This window comes from Ciconia boyciana, unplaced genomic scaffold (genome assembly GCF_034638445.1).
Source record: "Ciconia boyciana unplaced genomic scaffold, ASM3463844v1 HiC_scaffold_37, whole genome shotgun sequence".
Lineage (NCBI taxonomy): Eukaryota > Metazoa > Chordata > Aves > Ciconiiformes > Ciconiidae > Ciconia > Ciconia boyciana.
The window spans coordinates 991,590-1,013,027 of NW_027328405.1; the positions used below are offsets into that span (position 1 = coordinate 991,590).

The window sequence follows — 21,438 nt, forward strand, 5'->3', positions numbered from 1 at the left end:
GGGAAGCCCCTGGGCGGAACGCTGAGGCAGAGTCTCCTGAGTCGCCATAGCGAGCAGTCAGACCTGGGAGCGCTGCGTGCGAGAGAGGGAGCGGAGGCTGAGCGCCATTGCCTTTGATTGCCTTCGGCCCACTCCACCTCAGCCTGTGCTGCTTGCCCTGGCCCCGTCGGTGGGCCCTTCCCCGTGCTGCCGCAAGCCGTAACCTGGTGCAGAGGCCGCAGCACTTTCTGCCACGGTAGACGCCGTTGTGGAGCAGGCACCACCTAGCCCCAACCATGTCGTGCGTCCACTACAAGTTCTCCTCGAAGCTGAACTATGATACGGTCACCTTCAACGGCCTCCACATCTCCCTGTGCGACCTCAAGCGCCAGATCATGAGCCGCGAGAAGCTGAAGGCGACCCACTGCGACCTGCAGATCACCAATGCCCAGACCAAAGAAGGTGCGTAGGGACAGTGGGTGCGGGGCATCGGGGTCCGACTGACTGGCGGCATCACAGACCGCACTGCAGCAGCCCTGACCTGTGGGAGCTGCACTCTGCTCTTTGTGGCTTGTCCCCACGTAGCGTGAGTCAGTCTGGGGCCCATCCTGCCAGCAGGCAGGGGACTGGGAGGGCAAGCGGTGCCGGGGATTAAGTGGTGTGCGAAGCGATAATGTGATTCGGCCACGATCGGTAGCTGTGTCTTGTGTTGGGGGCCTCACAGAGCTGTTCTTCTGTAGTTGATGTTCTGACAGCTGCCTTCAGGTCTGTGTTTTAGACGCGAGCTAGGCGTAGAAGAATACGTGCTTAATGTACGATGTGTAGTGCTTACAAAAGTTTTGGTTTCCTGGAATTCTTCTAGGTAAAATGATAAGGAAGTGTGGGAGGATATCTTATAATACCAAAGTTGCCAGATTTCTTTGAGATCTGGCGGAGAAAGCTGAAAGTGATGGAAATAGAACAGATGGCTAATTAGAAGCAAAAAATGGGTTTGGTGACTTAATTTTGTCTTCAACTTGTTTGACTCCACTGCACTGGAAAACCGGTTTTGTGGCTGTTGCAGAAACTGCTCACTAGCAACATTTTGGATGAAGAGTGTATCTGGGAGTTATAATCTATGCAGACCCTTTAAAGCCATCTTGCACATGAGTATTCTCTGTATCTAAACTACACTTTGGAATGTCTTGTTAATATAGCTCCTTTTCTACAACAAAGACATTGTCATTCAGACGCTATTGAGCATCATTTCATCATTCATTTCTAACCGTGGTTTTTTATTCTGCTACTACGTGTTAACCATATCAGGGCAGTACTGCAGTTTTATGGCGGAACATTTATGGTGGATATACATAAGAAACATTCCTAAAGAAGTCACAAATTCTTTAAATTGAATAAATGGTGCTTGATTCTCAGAGATGATAATGGTTTCGTATTACTTAGTATGATGTTTCAGTTTGGTAACCTGCCATCGTGATAAGTTTGAAAGTGATGAAAAATGTTGGGATGTGACTTTTCAGAAAGAAAGACTTGTAAAGTGTTTCCATTCCTTAAACTTTAGATTTCTTTTTTTTTTCTTTTTCCCCCCCCTCTGGTTCTGTGACACTGTAACAACAGTCTTTTCTTTCCAATGTGTACTAGTGGTTTTTGTTCTCTTCCTGTTTGATGTATTGAAACTTAAACAGAACAATATGTACTCTGCGGTAACTGTAACTTCAGCCCTCGCATTTAAAGTAGTTGGACCTAAAGCTCGCTGTTTATCTGCAGATATTGAAACTGTTTTCAGGAGAATGTCCGTGAAGAGGCTTAAGAGCACAATGTTAGGGGTCTTAGGGATGCCCTTGGATTGCATGACATGCGCAGGTAGAGATACATTTCATCAGTCTTGAATTCTTCATGTAGTATTGAATACAGTTGTCAAGAGCTTTTGAAAAATGTCTAATTGGCTTCAAGGGCTTTGCTGCAGAATGGTCTGTGAATTTGGTCTGCAGTTGCCAATGTACTTTCAGGTTCACAAGTGCTAGCAGGCTGAATGGCCACCTGGCCGCTGTCACTCCTGTAACAGTTGGGTCTGTGTAAAACAGAGCCTTAAAAGCAGAATGCTGGATGGTAATAAACTGTGATGGAGCCCGATTATTATCACCCAAAGAAAAAATGTTTTGAAATAGGCGAAACACCTGAATTCTGTTATAGCAGGTGAGGAACAGAAAGCAAAGTTGTAGAGGAACAATTTATGCTCCTAAATATGTTACCCCATAAAGTGTTACTCTACTATACATACTACCAGTTTTGCACAGTGTGTGGCTTTGTTTTGATACGTGATCAGAATGCAGAGAAGAAAAAGCATCTGCTTGGCTCGGTTCTGTTAAATGTGGTGTTGCCTACAGGTGAAGTCAAAGGAGGAGTATCTTTCATACCTTAAAGAGCATCACTCTTGTTTAACAGTGACAAGATCCTCCTCTAGGTAGGTTGTGTTGCACCTTGACCTTTGTAAAATGAGGATAAAATTTTAAACTTGGTATATGAGTGACACAGATGCTTATTGAAGCTTTTGTAAGGCTGTTTTCCATGTGAAAATGCAAAAATCCCCCAGTGGTTTTCAGAGCAAAGCTAGAGAATACATTTCAGTGTCAGATATATGTATGCCAAATTTTTGGTTGCTATGCATAGCCGTGAATTTCAGTTTTTATTAATCAGATGTAAATGCTTCAACTCACCTTCAGAAGAGAAAGGGAAAAACTCAACCCGGATATTCTGCCTAAATGGGATGTTTGGAATTCTTACATGCGGACATAAAGTATTGGTTTTTTATAACTTTGTCTGTGCAGGAGTCCTGACTGAATGTTGAAATGATCTTGGAAAGAACAAAGTGAACCTTGAGTGAAGATGGCCTACTTGTTCAGATTTTTTGAATAATCTAACATTTTGCAGTCAGGAACTGTTACTTTTCCTACTGGAAATCTAGTAGTAGAAGGAATGCTAATATAAGCAAAAAGTAAACAGGACTGTAAATATCAGTGGAAAAAAATGATATGATGGACTCCTTTGAAGATGCTGGCAAGGCAAAATGGATGGTTAGCACCTATTTTAAAGGGCAGGGGGGTGTGTGCGTCCTCTTCCGTGCTTGCTATAAGAGGCATGTTCTATAAAGGCAGAATTCCCTTCCAAAGGCCTATGCTCAAGAATGATGCCTTTCAACTTGCCTCCTTTGAATTTGACCTGAATGTCTTGACCTGTCTTTTAGAAGAGATGTTCTCACAATATTGTGGAAGAACTGCGAACTCCAGAACTCAGGGTTTTGAGTACTCTTTCCTGCCCTGTAACTTTCTGACACAAAACACTTGGAGAATGTGCTCTTCTGCTTCTCAGGCAAAATACAGAAAAAAAGAAAACAACCCAAACCGCAATGGGACTCTGATCTTAAGCCAGTGGTTTGTGATCTGGACCACAGAGAATAGCCTGCATGACTCTGTTCAGCAGGTAGAAACAGCTGCTTTGGGCTTCTAGGACTGCAGCTGGCATGATCTCCCAGTTGTTTGTCTGGGCCTCAGTACTGTTTGAGCTCCTCCTCCATCACCGACTCCCAGTGCAGGCCTTTCTTGACAGGTGGCTGTGTGATGGTCAGATTTTCCTTTTGAGAAGAGCTCTAGGGGTTGGTTTTAGGATACGACTTCTGTAAAAGCTTCTGTTTTCATCATTAAGTGTCCTTTCTCCGACAGTTTGAAACTGCTCTGAATTGCAGAGGAAGCTTGCTGTTCGGTTTCTTAGGGGCCAAGATCAGGAATTAGTTTCAGCGAAATGATTTCTCGGTTTTCTGAAGAAGCATTCTGTCATTTGGAAATAGAAGTAAAACGTTCATTGTGTCGTTGAAATAATGTGTTCTGGTAGGTATGTTTTGGTCTAAGAGAGGTTCCTGCCCATACGAATAATATACTGAAAAAGGGAGCATAAATTGTGACATATTCCTATTTTGCCTGTGATCACTGAGCAAAACTGCCCTGACAGAGCTTGACTGGAGATACAGCACCTTTGGTTTTCAGACCATCATTCTGATTCGGTTTGCAAGTTAAGGGCTTTTAGTATGTACAGCTGTAGGCAGATTACAGGGAATGGCTGCTGATAGTGCTTTAAAATATTTAGTCACAGCCAGCTCGTGTAAGTACAATATACAAACCATTCTGATGGAGAGATCTTTGCGTTTTAAGCTGACTCAGTCCAAGTGTCTCAGGGAGTTGTGGGGTTTTTTTGTTTGGGCCTTACAGAAAAGGTCAGAAGGCTTTCCTCCTCTTCAGAAGACTAACATGGTGTAAGCCAAGGCAAAGCATGGATAGCTTCAGGCACACGCTGTTTTCGAAAGGCTCTTCAGGGCTGTCTTCATAAGCAATTTTGTTTGAGTCTCTCTGCTCTGCAGAAAGTGCATCAAAAGAATCCACGTCCCTTGGGCTGATTCAAACTAGATGATTAGCTTAAGAGAGGAGATACCAGCTCAGTTGGAGCCAATTCTGCCGTACTTGTGAAAGCAAGCTCAAAAATCTCCAGAATCTCTGTGATCCAACGTCTAACAGTGCCAGTTGTGTTTCCATGTCAATGTAAAGCAGTGAGCAGCTGAGAAGTGTGGCTATTGATGGATTAAGCTCCAGGAAATAGACAGAGATGGCAGGCTGTCTTCTGTGTTCTGTCAGTCTTCATGGGTGAATCGTTTTTAGTGAACAGCTATGAAAGCAACGGCGCAGCAAAAGCAACTTAAGCTAGGTCAAGAAAGAACCTCATGCAGTAGCAGGCTCTCCTTTAGTGACCTGTGAGGCCATTTTGCTGTTGGCGTTCAAACTATTTTAACAACATGGAAAAGATGTTGCTGCTTGTGTTTGATTCTCAGACCTGAGGATTTCTTGAAATGTCCTGTTAGTGAGTTGAGACGATAAAGGCGTGATGTTACCTAGACCATTTTGCTTTTTAATCTGAAAGGGATTCTGTGAAGTGCTATGTAATGACATATTAATATACACTCTTACGAACTGACTCATGTGTTTTTCTGTGTTTGTGTTGTTTTCAGAATACACAGATGATAATGCCCTGATTCCTAGGAACTCATCGGTAATTGTTAGAAGAATCCCTGTAGGAGGTGTTAAAGCTACCAGCAAAACATATGTTATGTGAGTATCCATAAAGCATGGTATTCTTTGTTAGGGGTTCCAATGTGTGAACTTTTTGGATGGGTATTAGTTTACAGAGGCATTCAGACTGTATCTTTCTCGTTAAAGCTGCCGTTAGTTTTTGTTGTCATGGGGTAGATTTTACTGTACCTGTCCCAAAGGAGAGTTACATTTTTAGGCCTGCTGGGGCATGGGGTTCAAACTCCAACAATGGTAACTTTGAAGAGGAGTTTTTGGGTTTGTTCTTGGGGTTGATTTTTCTGAGACCCAAGCTGTAGATCCTGTTTCCTCTACATGGAGAGATTCCTCATCATATGTGTTTGCTTTTAGTGCTTTTATAGTACAGACAGATAGGCATTGTAGTGTAAACTGAGAATTGTTCCCATCTCAGAAGAGTCTGATTCTCGGTGTTGCATTTGCAGTAGGCGGGGCGGGATATGGCAGGTATTCTTACGCCCCAAATCTGGGTTTTGTGCATACTAGCTATTGAGGAAAGACCAAGGGTTGCCAGCTGGGGAACCAGGCAAACAAGAAGTTGCATTCCTAAGTGATTCCTATTAGTTTCCTAAACACAATGCCTGTTTCCGGCAAGAGAAGAAGAATGCTATCCTAAAGCATGTTGCCTTTTCTGCAAGTACGATGAAGGAGTAGTTAATCCTTTCCAAACTTGAACCTCAGTAAGCAGTTTAGCACGTTACCAAATGTTACGAGTTCTCTTTCCAGGTCGGTTTTTACCCTAAGCTGATATGCGTGCTCCAGGATTTAATTCTGTATTCCTAAGCTGTTTGGAGGACAGAGAATCGGGTGTATTGATTAAAATTACAGCTATTCAAATGCCATCCTGACTCGGGGATTATTGCTGTCATTTCTGTATTCCTACAGTCCAGTTCTCTATCAGCTGCATTAGCATTGTTTGAATGGTCATGTTTTCCAGCCTTCTTCAAGATATGCCTCTCCACCACAATGAGTAGATAGTATTAGCTTGTGGTTTTGCCATGCCTTTCTGATGTTGCTTCTCAGTAAAGAAAGTAGACTGATGAGTTACAGTGTGCCTTGAACAAACAGTACAGCAGCATCCTGGTACCCATGAAGCATTTGCAAGCAAAAAGCCCTGAATTTATGTGGCTGTATGTGTAAACTTTGGGCATCTTACTGCAGTAGTCGTTGCAGTGCTTTCAGGCACTCCCTAGTAATGCTGGACGCCACAGCCTTGAGCTTATAAACATGGCCTTGTTTTGGGGGTTCATTTAGGTACGTCTGCTTAGTGCTGTCCTGTCAACGCATCCTCCGTTTCCGGTTGGGTGGCCCCCTCTCCTAGTATGGTACTGCTGCCCTGAAAGGAGAGGAGAGATGCTGCTAGCATCAAAGACCAAATAAATCCCTGTCTGTGGGGATAAGGAAAGAATGGCACTGCTGTTCCAGCGTTGCAAATGAAGCAGGCAGATTGGCTTTCTGTTCCTTCAGCTGGAAACACTGCAGAACCAGCTGGAGGAGTGGTGAATGTTTGGGCATGAGGGATGTATGCTGTAATGGTGGAGAGGACTTCAAAAACGCATTTCTCGCTTTGTAGTATGTCCTTCAAGGTACATGGATGAAGAAGGCATTGTGTGGTGATCTAAGGTATTTCCTTGTACTTGCTCACCTTCAGGAGGCAGGTGGCTGTAGTTGCGAGCCTGGTGGTGTTCTCGCAGTGGCAGGAAGCATGAGCCTTTCTGTTTGCACATCAATTCCACAGCAGCCTTTGAATTGCCTCTGCTCATGGGACACTTTGGAGGATGTAACTTTGTAACATCAAATGTTACAAAAGTGATGTAACCGTTTGGATGATAGTTTGTTAACACTATCAATGGTTGCATGTCTGATTGGTGATGAGTAGCATGCAGACACAGATCAATGAGTACGTGGAATCTCAGCAAGTTTTCAAATGGAATAACTATTTCCTACGATATTGTAGCATTTTCAAGATTATCTTAAAGCAGATTCAGGCAATTAAGACCTTTTTTTTTCTCAAAAATCGTAGGAACTGCTTTCAGGTGAGATTTCTGCGCCTATTTTTAGTCAGTATAGCATATGCAACACATTTAGCACATTTTGGCACTTTCATGGCTAAATATGGTAGATATCTGAACAGAGTGCTTGGGCTTCCACAGAGAAACACTGTTGTAAAGACGATGCTGCTGACATTTTTGTTATTTCTTTGTCAGATGGCTGATTTTTTTCTTTTCAGTAAACTTGCACTTCAAAGTGTCTAGAGCCTCCCTATTCTTTCTTAGAAACTGAAGTACTCTGTCTGGTACCTACTTGTAATGCTAGGGATATACGGATTGGCTAAAGTTACCTTTGTACTTTCATGGTTGATTATTTAAGAACACAAAACTCTAGTAGAGACTTCATACTTTTGATACTTAGTCGCAGAGACAAAATATCTGAGGACTTTGCTTGCACTGTTGTGTTCTGTATCTGTCAGTCTTGGAGTAATTTGTGACAAAGTAGAAATGTGATTTTGGGGGTTTTTTTTAGTTGCACTGCATGTACCAAGAGAGGACGGTGTCTGTATACGTATAAATGTCCACATTCAGTATCAGAACAGAATGTTTTGATGTTCAGGTTTTAGAATCTGTTTCACTGCTTTATGTTGGGTACAAGTGCCTTATTTTAAGTTCTGATCACCTTTCTTTCTTCTTCTAGAAGTCGAAGTGAGCCAGTGAGTGCAACATCAAAAGCAGTACGTAAAAACAGAATCTCAGCCTTTTTTTCTACACAGTTCTTCATTCTAAACAATGTAGCCTTGTATTAATTTTCCACACATTACCTTAGTAGATATTTTCCAGTAAAAGATACAGTAAAAGATACAGTAAAAGATAGTTTTACAGTAAAAGAAATGTTGTAAATACAATGCATTTGATTCAGCATAGTAAAAACTGAGTAATGCCCTCATTTGCACAGTTCTCCTGTGAATATTGGTATTTGTGCCTAGTAATGCATTGTATTTCGTATGGAATACGCTAGAATATTTCCTGACTGACTTTGTGTTGTACAGATAATGTATGATGGTTTTTGGATCATGCAGGTTGAAGGTTTGCACAACTGAACATGGTGCCATGTTCTACATCTGCCTGTCCATAGCTAGTGCTATGTCTGTCTGTATAGCTTGTTGTGCACTTTTTCTTTCTTGCCATAAAAATGGTTTGGAGTATTTTTTTACATTTTCACAGTGTATCACTTAGCTTTTGTGTTTGAATATGAATATGTGTTTAATATGAATATCTGTTGAACATGAATGTGTGTTTATTTTTTTGGAAACAGACTGATGACTCTTCTGCCCCTATTTCTCTGGCCCAGCTTATTAAGGTATATCTATATTCTCGTCAAGTGCTTAAAGAAAAAAAGTGTTTGGTTTGTAGTTTTAAATCTTATACTGTGATCCATAGCTGGATAATTCTTGTAATGTGAACAAAACTTTAATTTGATTTTTAAGAATTTAAAGTATTTCTTTTCAGTTTGAAATGTCTGTATATTTTGATACCGTCCTGTAAAGAGTAGTTGCCAGTTTGGGAAGATAGAAGGGGAGCACCTTATCAGCCTCAACGTCATGTTGTGGTATTACTCATCTTCCAGACACAAAGAAGCAGCACTTCAGAAGCTCTTTACTGTTTTTCATACATTTCGTTAATGTTGCATTGGAAACTAACACAATTTTCAGAGAAGAATTTAATTGGCTGTAAGTGATGGACATTTCAGGGGGCTTTGCAACAGCCGAATTAGAGGTGTTTCTGGGGCATGGACGCTTGTGTGGCCATTTCTGCATTTCTATTTATTGCATTTATAGATCCATTCTTTGGATGCTGCACAATTTCATAAATTGTAGTATATCTTCTCCTTCAAACAGTCTGGAGCTTAAAGATCAGTTTAAAAATCTGGATAATATATTTTTTTCTACACATATCTTCAGTCCACTTGGAAGAAAATGGTATTGGTGACACAAGCCTTTATGTGAGGTACAAACAGAGCCGAAGGTTTTGAGTGCCCAAGAATGCTCTTCTCAAGGAGGTGAACAGGCACATAAACACCTTGTAATGGCGTAAGGACTCCCCAGAACATCTCCAGGGCAGCTGTATTTTATAGAAGCAGCTGTTTTCATGCAACCTCAGCTAGCGCTGTGCTCTTTACAGGACTGGGTGAGTGGGGTTGTCTTTGGCTGTGTGGGCTTAAACGCATTTCTAATGCGTGTGTCAAACAATGCCTTGTTCAACAGACTGCCAATCTGGCTGAAGCCAATGCTCCCGAAGAAGACAAAGTAAAAGCTGTGATGATACAGTCTTGCCACCAGTATGATCCCATCAAGTAAGTGTGGATAATGTCAAATCTGTTCTTTGAAGATTCTGGAAAAAATCCTGGAGGTGTTTGTTTTAACAAGAGAGACACATGCATGCCTTTCTCTTCTTTTCCCAAAAAAACTTTTAGTTACGTGAAGAAACCCTTGGGTCCACCTCCACCATCATATACTTGCTTCCGTTGTGGAAAACCTGGCCACTATATAAAGAACTGCCCAACACATGGGGTAAGATTGTGGGGGACTTCTGGTGGTAGTTTGTTTTTAATGTGTTTCCCTTGGCAGTTAGGTAACAAATGCATGAACACTGCTATTAAGACTGGTTTCTCTTGGGGTGAAATAGAGAGGCTAGATGGCAATGTTGCAAAGCCCTTCAAAATTCAAGGGAAACCTGGAAATAGAAATGAAACATTTTCTTTTTTCTAGGTCATTGACGTTAAATATGTCCATAGATCGTTCTCTGTCAGCTTTGATGCTTAGTTTTATATATTTCACTATTACTGGAAAGTTTTCTGGTTTTGACTCTTTCTGATGACAGTTCACAGTTTTTAGTATTCCGTATAAACCCATGGTGTTTCTGTTGACGCCATCTATTGAATATTTGCCTCTTTTAACTACACCAGTCTCTGGCTGAGCATTCATGCCATTTGACCTAAGTCACTGAATGCATATGCATGAGGTACGAATTCAACCTTCGTATGGATAGGGTGAATATAAGTTTCCCCAGTGAGTGATTCAGAGCACCGAATGAAGCTCTCGCTCGGAATTGCGCTTTGGAGGAGGAGCGGGTTTGTGTCTCTTGTCTGAGTGGGTGGTGAGCTAAGGGGTATTTCACCCTTAGGGATCCTGAAGTGAAGCCAAAGCATGTCGAATGAGTTCAAAACACTGCTCAAGCCTTTGGGACATCCTGGCTATATTCCTTTAGGAAAATAAGTATTTCAGTTGAGCAAGCCTGACGCTAGGTAAAAGGAGATCCCTGAAGGCTTTTGCTGCATAAAATAATCATTGCAATGTCATTTGAAGTGTGGGTCTTAAGATGAGCTATGTCTGCATTTCTTTTCTTAACAGGACAAAAATGTTGAGCCTGTTCCCAGAATTAAAAAGAGCACAGGAATTCCCAGGAGCTTCATGATGGAGGTGAAAGACCCCACTACAAAGGGTGCCATGCTGACAAGCACTGGGAAATATGCAATACCAGCTATTAGTGCGTAAGTATGGACTTAAGTGGACTGACCAAAAAGTGAATGAGAGAAACCACGCGTGAATGTCTGAGGGGCAATGCAACCAAGTTGGCCAACCTCTGTAGTTACAGGGGAGGAAGCATTGTCATTGTCTCTTAACCATAAAATCCGTGATGCTTTCTAATATTACAATAGGGTGGTCCTACTGTTCACGGCCCTGGACCTGGGTTAAACTGGTGGTATGCTAAGAATCTGTACTTCTGCAAAACATTTCAGTAGTGTTTACAGTGGAGTCGTTCTGTTTGAAAGCTCGTTTTGCTTCTGGTTTATGTTTCAAAGGCTTCTTGCAACATTTGTCAACTAGCAGTTGGACTGAGATTTCCCCCCCCTCTTATCGAGTAGTTGCTATAACCTAAGAAAATACTCCTGTGTGCTGACGAGAGTGGCGGCTTTAAAATGCACTTGGTAGCACCTCTGTTTTTCTGTCATGGATCTCCTTTTGTAGAAGCTGTAACATAGAGTTCTTCCATTTGTAAAATGTCCTTACTCGGAGACTAACTGTATCCTGAGCCTGCAGTTTACATTTACCCTCTGGCAAAGGAGAGGTGGGATCCTTCTCACCTGATTTGTAGCTGTCAAACAATTGTTTTTCTAGTCTGAGCTAATTTCTTAGTTGATCCAATGAATGGGAGAGTTCTGCAGAAGGAAAATTGTGTTGTGGCTATAGAAAAGTAGTTTAAACTAAATGCCTACGTTGTAGAAGGCTGATGTGGAGGGAGGAGAACTGCAGCTGTTCTCTTCCTTTGATAGAATCCAAAGCTTGGAAGAGTTTTCCTTTACCAACGTTTAACTTTTTCCTTTTTCCTTCCCCACCCCCTTCCAGGGAAGCTTATGCCAGAGGAAAGAAGGAGAAGCGTCCATTTTTACCAGAGGAGCCGTCCTCCTCCTCCGCAGATGACCTTATTCCAGAAGAGTTGTTATGTCTGCTTTGTAACGACTTAATGAGTGATGCAGCTGTTATTCCCTGCTGTGGAAACAGTTATTGTGATGACTGTAAGTGTTACTCCCACGTTTGTTAATTCAAAACATCACAGCTGATCTTCTGAAAGCAGAAAGAGGAGATAATGGCATGACTTTGTTACCAGCTCTATTTAATACTTAAGTATACCCTGAACAGGAAAGGACTCTTCTCCTAGAAAGGGAAAAAGAAAAAAAGCAGAAAGCTTAGTACCTAGTGAAAGCCTCTTTACATGCAGAAGGACGAGTACGAGAAGAGCGCATAATTGTGCAGGTGATGACAGTATTAGATATCGAATGCATTTAGTTTGTCCACAGCCTTTCTCTCCTAAAAAACTGCATAGCCAACTCTGGTGACTTCCTGTGGTCTGCAGCAAACGCAGAGTTAGGCATTTAATCCACATTCTTCTCCACGGGAGAGCTGGTTCAAACCTTCAGAACTCAAACCTACTCATGGTTTTTTGAGACGTGTTTTATTCATTAACCTGGAGGTTGGTGACTTCTCACTGTACTAGATAGTGGAAAGAAGACTAGTCGAAACATCGAGACACAGCCTACTCTACATCTTCAAATGTTGCAATAGTGCAATGTCAAGACTGTCTCGTTATTTGCTGCATACTAAAATTTTTTACACTATTGAACACGTATAGCTTCATGCTTTCCATTCAAGACCATATTCACCCATTACCCATATTCGTGTTTTTATACTTGATTAAGACCCCCAAAATTTCCTCTGTTTGGCTAAAAACTGTTTGAATGATTCTAAACATACACAGGTATTAGAACAGCATTACTGGCATCTGAGGAACACACATGCCCAACGTGTCATCAGAGTGATGTTTCTCCGGATGCTTTAATTGCCAACAAGGCCCTACGCAAGGTAAGGTGATGACTTTTACATCAACTGTTTGTAAGAAAAGTCTATTTGTAAAAAGCTGAAAGGGAAGAAAAGACTAATTTACACCTCCTTAAGCAAGGCGAAGTTGAATAAGACTAATTGTACCTTTCAAGTACATTACCTGTTGTTCCAGGAGCTTACAGCTCTTTAGAGACAATCTGGCACATTCAGGTCACACTTTTGTTTAACATGATTGCCTCACTTTCAATTTCGGTGTTAACACTGAGGTACTTTAAATGCAGATACTCTGAGTTACCAGTCCTTGATATCGGTGTTTAATGTGATGTGTTCATAGATCTGTATGTTGATTTATTTAGGCTTGATAGCATTTCCCAGAGTACACAAGTCATTTTACTCTGTGGAGGCTTTTGTTCGTCTGTCTACTGAAGTTTCATATTGCCTTTTTGTAAATGTTTTTCTGCCTCTAGGCTGTGAACAACTTCAGAAATGGAACTGGCTACACCAAAAGGCTGCGCAAGCAGCTTCAGCAGCAACAGCAGCAGCTGCCACAACCACCACCTCCACCACCGGTCATGACTTTTGTCCCTCCTGCTGCTCTGGTGACTGCCGCTGAACACTCCAAGTCTTCCCCTGGGTCACTCAGCGGTGTGTTGGAAGAGAAGGTAAGTTTCATTTCAACATCTGCAGTGATTCGTGTATCTTAGTAGAGCTGATTTCCCAACTCCTTGCATTTATTCACACGGGCTGTCAGGTTCCTCTGCTAAGACATCCGGCATTTGCACGTCTTCTGGGCCTCCAAGGAAAATCAATACCCACAAGTGGTAAGTAACTATAACTGTAGAATTTCTTTTAAAAAAATGATCTTCAGATAAACTGAATGGGATTTTTTTCTTTTTCCTCTCCCCACTCCAAAAGGGCCTCAAAGGGGAGGCAGAACAATTCGCTCAGCCGGTGGCAGACCAGGCTGGAACTGTAAGTATGGCACAGAAATTCAATCTATTACTACTTGTAACCTGTTAAACGAGGCCGTAACACATAACTCACGCAACAGCTGGTTTCTAATGAAATAAGTATGCCCATAGAGTTGCAAGGCATACAAGTGGTAATTAATTTTAAAAACATAGGCAGCGTACGTGGAAGAAGTTACCAGAAGTTCAAGAGAAGTTTAATTAATATCTGTGCAGTCCTTTGAAGATCAGCAGTGTGAAGTATGAAGCATCTCAAGGAGTGGCAGAGACGCGGTGGGCACTTGGCACATGGGAGGTGGGAGTCTCTTAAGCAGGGGCAGCCTCCATCCAGAGTCGCAAAGCTGAGTATAAGGAGAGAAGACTGAGGGAACTGTTGGGGGGGAGGATGTGGAAGGCAAGTCTGAGGATCAAGAAATGAGTGTCATCTCAAATGAACAGAAAGCAGGGAGAAAAATGCTGAAGTTGGGAACAAGAAGTGCTCGCCACCATGCTCCCGCTTCCTTTGCTTTCCTCTTGAAAATCAGGGCAGAGCGTAACAAACAGTGACACGTGTTTGGGGGTTTCTTTAGAAGTTCAAATCGAGGACGCCAACGTAGTGAATGTACCCAAAGGCCTCAGGCCCCAACACTACCAACGTCCACACCAGCCTTTGTGCCTGTGCCTCCACCTCCCTTGTCTCCTCCACCACCCCATGCACTTCCTCTTCCTCCGGGGGTACCAGCACCACAGTTCCCTCCTCAGTTTGCACCTGGTCAGCCTCCATCTGCTGGGTACACTGTCCCCCCTCCAGGATATCCCACAGCTCCTGCACACATATCATCAGCTTGGTACCAACAGCAGTACCCACGGCTCATTCAAATACCATCCCAACAACACACGCACCTCCTTCATAGATTCACAGAAACATAGAATCATTTAGCTTGGAAAAGACCTTTAAGATCGTTGAGTCCAATCATAAACCTAAGACTGCCAAGTCCGCTACTAAACCATGTCCCTAAGCACCACGTCTACGTGTCTTTTAAATACCTCCAGGGATGGTGACTCATGCGCTTCCCTGGCAGCCTTTTCCAGTGCGTGATCACCCTTTTGGTGAAGAAATTTTTCCTAATGCCCAATCTAAACCTCCGCTGGCGCAACTTGAGGCCATTGCCTCTTGTCCTATCACTTGTTACTTGGGAGAAGAGCCCGACACCCACCTCACTACAACCTCCGTTCAGGGCGTTGTAGAGAGCAATGAGGTCTCCCCTCAGCCTCCTTTTCTCCAGGCTAAACAACCCCAGTTCCCTCAGCTGCTCCTCACAGGACTTGTGCTCTAGACCCTTCAACAGCTTCGTTGTTCTTCTTTGGACGCGCTCCAGCCCCTCAATGTCTTTCTTGAAGTGAGGGGCCAGACACTGAACACAGGATTCGAGGTGCGGCCTCACCAGTGCCGAGTACAGGGGGACAATCACTTCCCTAGTCCTGCTGCCCACCCTACTTCTGACACAAGCCAGGATGCTCTTGGCCTCCCTTATGTAGGGAGGAGTTTTACGGAGAACAACGGAGACTTGAAGAGGAGTAAGTATTTGGCTCAATGAAGTTGCGTTGTTTTTCATTTTTTTCTTTCGATAGCGTATCGGACTGCAGTTACACGGAGGTGCAAAAAGAAAGAAGGAGAAAGAAAGAAAAGAGAAAGTCCAAACCTGATGAGTTTATAACTGATTTTGCTGAGGAAGTGATGGGGTATGAAAGGATTAAACAGGAGCGCAGGCGATCGTTTTCCAGGTAACTGCTTTACATGTCTGTAATGGAGAAGCAGATTGTCCAGAAGAATCAGGAGGAGTTCCTCCACTCCACCTCTCTAACCAAGAGTCGTAACCTTCGTTCTAGGTCCAGGTCACCCCCAGAGAGAAGATACCATGCCCGGTCAAGGTCTCCAGTATTTAGAGAGCAGTCTCCCAGTAAACGGACTCTACCTCAAGGGGACGGAGGAAAGGAGTATTTGAATTAGATAGTATAGTTAGGAGTAATTAAAGTAAATGAAAGACAAAGCAAAACCATTCCCTTCTTGCTTGCTCTGACTGTCCCTGACTGGGGCTGTGGGTAGCCATACGGAGGGTGGAAGCCTTGCGTCTCTTTACAAGTCCTCTCTCTCTCTCACTGTAGAAGCACTGCAGCTTCGGGTGCTCCTAGTGTTGGAGACACAATTAGCTTTATTCTTACAGCTACCTCAGGTCTTGGTCTAAAGTGTCGGCCTTTTGTTTTGGTTGGTTTGTGTTTTTAATACACATATTTCTGTATGTATTTCAAAGCAGAACCTGGATCTTAGTGCGGTAGGAATAAAGCACTGGGAAGCTTGACAGTTCTTGTTGAACAGTAGAGCAGCAAAATTAAAATTAGTGAAGGTTTGTTTCAAAAGGATGCATGAAAGCTTTTGTTCTGCATATTTCTTTATTGTCTTGCTCTTCTGTTAGCTGTCGTTCTACACTTCCAAAGTTGTGCTGCTGTCCTCCTGTTACTACAGCCAAAGCAAGACAGTGGACCCTTTTTGCTTTAGTATTGGTGTTTCAGTAACTGCAAGGATCTCTAGTTGGTATTTGTCCTTGGAGGCTGCAGAAGTGCAGAGAGTCATGCCCATTATTTTAGCGCCGTCAAGCACAACTGTGATCCTTCCTGGCTGAATTTTTAGTGTAGCCAAGCTGTGGGGTTTTAGGAAACCACTGTCATGTACACGTAGCACTCCCCCAGTGAGATTAGCCTTTTCCTCCTGTTTTCTGTCCCCTTTCCCACTTGCTTTGTGTCGGTTTCTGTTTAGTCTTCTGTTTGAAATGGGAGTTAATACATTGACGGTCGATGATGGGGTTTGGGGTTTGGTTTCTGTTTGTTTGGGGTTTTTTTCTAGTTCTTCTGCAGTATTATCTCTAGGGTTGTACAGAAGTTTCATGGAGCTGTAGTTTCTACTTGACTGATTGGAGCGACTGGCAGGAAATACAAAAATACAAGAACTAATTAGCAGTTTATGTCCTGTTCTGTTTCAGTTACTGGTCAATACTGGACTGTTTAATGCTAGACACCAACAGAGAGCTTTCCCCATTTCTTGTTTGCTTCTGAAAAACCACCAAACTGTCGCGGTTGTGCCTGCCATGAGAGAACACAGGCCTGTTTTTCCACGTGTAGAAAAGAGTGGCATATGGAGCATGAAGCTTCAAAATACTTGATGAGAGTTCCTTTTTACCAGAACTAGGTACAAAATGTCCTGAAAAGAAGGAAAGGTGAATCTTCTGGTAAGACCTGCCATGGAAAAAGCTCTCTTTGTCCAGGTCTGGGTGTTCCTCTCCAAAGGCACATTTTCAAGAACTTTTTAGTTAGTGATACAGTAATGCTGTATGTGCTTTCCTAAACACAGAGAGAAGGAATGACTAAGTGGAGTGAGGCATCACCTTCTGCATGTAACTATTTTTCCCCAGAGCCTACTAACGCTGCTCCCCTGAATTCTTCCACTACGTTAGGCAATAAAGGACAAGAGCTTTTTCCAAGGAAGGGTTTGAATCTCTCTTCTGGTCAATTTAGTGACCTCTTGAGGAGAACTGTTTGGATACTATGGCCTGTGGTCTAATACAATACAGGAAAGGAGTTTTCTCAGCTTTTGGAGGCTCCTCTGTCACAGTAAACACCTTTATTTCAACAATGGGAACAGTTCATTTTTTTCTACACAAAGTGGTGGGTTGCTTTTATGGCTGGAGTTTTGGATTGGTGTTTTTCTTTGGGTTTTGTGAGGTATGGCGAGTTTGGCATTTTTAAGCTTATTGAGAGGAGGGGCAGAGTTCCTGTTTCAGGGCTGATATGCCTGCGCTTTGTTTTGACAGGCAACTACTGTGTTCATAAAAGCACAGCCATGTGCATTTATAAATGATGAGGCATTAACTGATTAATTTACAAATGACATAGAAAATATGTTTCCTGTAGTGATGCTTCCTTCTGAAATCAACTGAAATACTGTTTTCAATCCTTTCTAGCTGAAAATGGACAGCTTCCTTAGCCCTTGGACTTTTAAGCAGTTGTGAGCATTTGACAAGGGTCCCTCTCGGAGATATTCTGCAGGAATAAATTGATCTCAGGCGGGTCTGGCACCTTAGTTCAGGAAAGCCAACTATGCTAAAGGACAGCACTGAAAAATACGCTGAAGCCCTGTGGAAACTGAAGCGGCGTGATGATGGCTAAGTGCTAGAATAAGGCTGGCGGGCTGTACTGCTCTAATAGAAAAAGGCTCCAGCTGATCTCAGTGCTGTTTCCATGATCCTTTAAGTGCCTTTTATGTCACCTGGAAACCCACTGCGAGATTGATTTTTGGAACACCCTAAATGCAACGGAACAATAACAGTATCTCTCACTATCGCCATGGACAAGTTACTTGCAATCTCACATCCAGACCCCCTCAACTCCCAAATGTCCCCATATACAATTCCTTCCTCCATTTTCCAAATGGCCCTGAAGGAGGGGGAAAAGAAAAAAGTTAACTGAATCTCAGTAACCCAGATTATTGTCTTCTACTGCAATGTGCAAAATCATTTGGAAGGTAGTAAAAAAGCCTTCCAAATCTTTCTTCTCATGTCGCAGACTTATTTTGCTTCTAAAACACCAGAGGAAAAAGACAACACAGACAATACCACATATTCGATACAAGACCTTCAATACATACGAGACAATAAAGACCACACCGTATATGACGTACCATACATACAATACAATACACACAATACAATAGGAAATACAATATAAACAATTGTTACCGCGTTCACAGAGAACAAATGGTGCCCTTCTTACTGTAGCGACATAGTCAAGTTTGGAATACTTTGTGAGCAGATGGTTTCAAAATTTGCTCTTTGTGATTAGATAGAAGGGGGTCTTGAGACACTATATCCTTGAGTAGAATAGATAGAAGCCAGTCCTGAGACACTGTATGCTTGAGTAGAATAGATAAAGGAAAAGGGTGTTAGAATAAGTTGGGTTTGTATATGCAAGAACGGTGTAACCGAGCCAAAACCGACCTGAGCGTGCACGGAAACGGAGTTCAACCAGCGGACACGGTGAGGAAGACTATCGATGACTGCCAGAGGACCCTGGAAGACGACCAATGGACAGGAATGCGCAGGCATCAGGGACATTGACATATATGCATGAGTTCTAGGAAATAGTAGGAAGATGATAATCATTTCCCAGAAACCTAAGGAAGATGTATATTTTGATTGTCTATCATTTCTGTCGTTGCGCAATTCGGCGTGCGCATTAGGTGGAGCGATCCCCTGTGCACCCGGCGCCGCAATAAAGAACGCCTGCATTCTAAAACTCCAAACTGAGTTTTAGAGGGTTCTTCTTTTGCCAACTTAGGGTATCACAATGCACGTGATACATACAATACAATACATTCAATACGATCCATACAATACGAACCAGACCATACCATAAAATACATACAAGAAATAATTTACCATACGATAAAAGACAACACATACAATCCATATAACACAATGGAATACAAAATGCAATTAAAAAATACAGTACATACAATACAATACATACAATACCATACATACAATACCATGGATTAAAACATACAATGCAAAACATACAAAACAGGTACAAAACAAGCAACACATACAACACGTGCCATACAACACCTGACACAGAATACACACCAGGCACACAATACACACGAACATACAATACAAAGTGCAACACAATTCACAGTGCAACACACGCTGCACCACCAGATACATTGCACTGCCCTTTACAGCACATGCAATAGGTACCATACCATAGCATACCATACAAATACAATAAATACCAAACCATACACAACAACACAACACACGCAAAACATACAATATAGACAATGCAACGCATCCAATACCATAGATACCATACCATACCATACCAACCACAAAACAATAACTACAATACAATAAAGAGATTTCAATAAAGACAATACAATAAACAGAAACCAGGTGGATGATTTGCTCTGCATGGTGGCAGAGCTACGGGAGGAGGTAGAAAGGTTACGGAGCATCAGGGAGGCTGAGACAGAGACAGACTGGTGGTGCCCTGCTCTGCCCCCCGAGACAGGAACAGGAGCAGCAGCAGCCACCAGTAAGAACCCACGATCAAGGGGATCCTGTACCCCCCCCACCGGGCTGAGGGCAGCAGCTCTATTACCCTCTACTGCTCTTCCATGTGGGGGGCGATGAAGCTGCAACACGAAGTCCTAGGGCAATCAAAAGAGACCTCAGGGCCTTGGGACGGCTGGTAAGAGACTCCGGAGCACAGGTTATTTTCTCCTCTCTCCTTCCAGTTGTGGGCAGTGACACTAGAAGGAACAGAGGTACCCAATCTATTCACTCATGGCTCCGTGGCTGGTGTCATCACCATGGTTTTGTTTTTTTTGATAACGGGATGGCCTACACAGCACTGGGTTTGCTGGCGTCTGATGGGATTCATCCTTCTCAAAGGGGAAAGAGAATCTTTGCTCAGGAGCTTGCAGGGCTCATCGACAGAGCTTTAAACTAGACTCGAAGGGGGAGGGGAGTAATATCAGGCTTGGTCATGAGAAGCTGAGGGACGACGTGCCACAGTTAGAGGGAGCGGGTGCCAGCGAGGGCACTCAGCCTGTGTCTCTGAGATGTGCTGGGTACACTGGGGCACGGCTGAAGTTGAACAGAGTTGAGCTAGGGGATACGGAGGCAATAGGAGCCAAGAGGGAAACGCCAGTGAAACCCCTCAAAGCCCATAAGGGGTGTTCCTCTGTGAAGGAGACACGGACGACAGCCCAGCTGAAGTGCCTCTACACCATTGCACGCAGCATGGGCAACAAGCAGGAGGAGCTGGAAGCCATTGTACATCAGGAGAACAATGATACCGTTGCCATCACGGATGGGATGGCATGGTGGGATGACTCGCACAACTGGAGTGCGGCAACGGATGGCTATACACTCTTCAGGAGGGATAGGCGAGGCAGGAGAGGCGGTGGGGTAGCCCTATACGTTAGGGAGTGTCTGGACAGAGCCAAGGGCCAGGGCAGCCCCCTCCTCCTCCTCCTCCTGCTCCCTCCTGCTGCAAAGGAAAACAGGGCAAGAGCCCGTCAATGGAGACTGCCAGGCCAGCGCTCTTGGAGCCTGCCCTGCCCTGCCCTGCCCTGCCCTGCCCTGCCCTGCCTGCAGCGCGGTGCTGAGCGGTGCGGCAGCACGGGCAGGGAGAGAGCAGCTGGAACCACGGCTCTGGCTCAGCGGCTCCGGCTCAGCGGCTCCCGAGAGCAGGCGTGCCACCACGACAGCCTGGCCCGGCCCTCGCCCTGCCCTCCTCCAAGCTGTGGGGCAGCGGCAGAGGCTTCGTGTCCCTGCAGAGCCACGTTCAGCAGCCGCTGCCCAGTGTGTGTCCTTGCTCCTCCGGGTCAGGTCCTCCCTCGGGGGGCCAAACCTGCATGGCAACACTCAAGGGAAACATGAGCACAGCTCCTCCCGGCTCTGCCCAAGGAGCCGGGACCCATCCGCCCAGCTCTGAGGACGGAGCTGCGGCAGGCGGCACCTCGAGCGCTCCCGAGGGCTCGGCTCCCTCCTGCTGCAGAGCGATGGGGACCGACTTGCCTGGGGCAATGGGCAGCAACAGCAGCAGCATCCCCAGCTCAGCAGACGTGCCGCTTGCAGGAGGAGGCCTTTCTTTCCAAAACTCACCTGCCGAGTGGCAAAGTCCCCCTGCCTGGCCAGATGGGACTGGCGGAGGTCCTTGCTTGGGATCATCCTGCAAGAACCAGGCTGCGCTTAGAGAGCAGCCCCTCAGAGGAAAGGGCCACTGGCGAGCTGCCACCTGGCACCAGCAGCCTGAGCGCGGCAGAGCCGGGACCGTCTGCCCTCCCAGGCTCTCTGCCTCGCGCAGCAGGTTTCCTCCCAGCGCCGCCAGCAAGGACGGGCCGGCGTTCCTG

At 44.2% G+C, this 21,438-nt stretch overlaps 1 protein-coding gene across 1 annotated transcript in view; it reads left to right on the plus strand.

The window, feature by feature from the left end:
- The first annotated feature begins 275 nt into the window (after positions 1-275).
- Positions 276-21,438, plus strand: part of LOC140645735 (E3 ubiquitin-protein ligase RBBP6-like) — a 63,932-nt gene continuing 42,769 nt past the window's right edge. Inside the window, 16 exon segments of the mRNA XM_072849201.1 lie at positions 276-441; positions 5,030-5,149; positions 7,790-7,854; positions 8,436-8,480; positions 9,385-9,473; positions 9,594-9,690; positions 10,531-10,670; positions 11,527-11,696; positions 12,437-12,540; positions 12,987-13,181; positions 13,285-13,340; positions 13,435-13,491; positions 14,057-14,313; positions 14,316-14,367; positions 14,991-15,044; positions 15,144-15,251. Of these exon segments, the coding sequence (XP_072705302.1) occupies positions 276-441; positions 5,030-5,149; positions 7,790-7,854; positions 8,436-8,480; positions 9,385-9,473; positions 9,594-9,690; positions 10,531-10,670; positions 11,527-11,696; positions 12,437-12,540; positions 12,987-13,181; positions 13,285-13,340; positions 13,435-13,491; positions 14,057-14,313; positions 14,316-14,367; positions 14,991-15,044; positions 15,144-15,251 (1,775 nt within the window).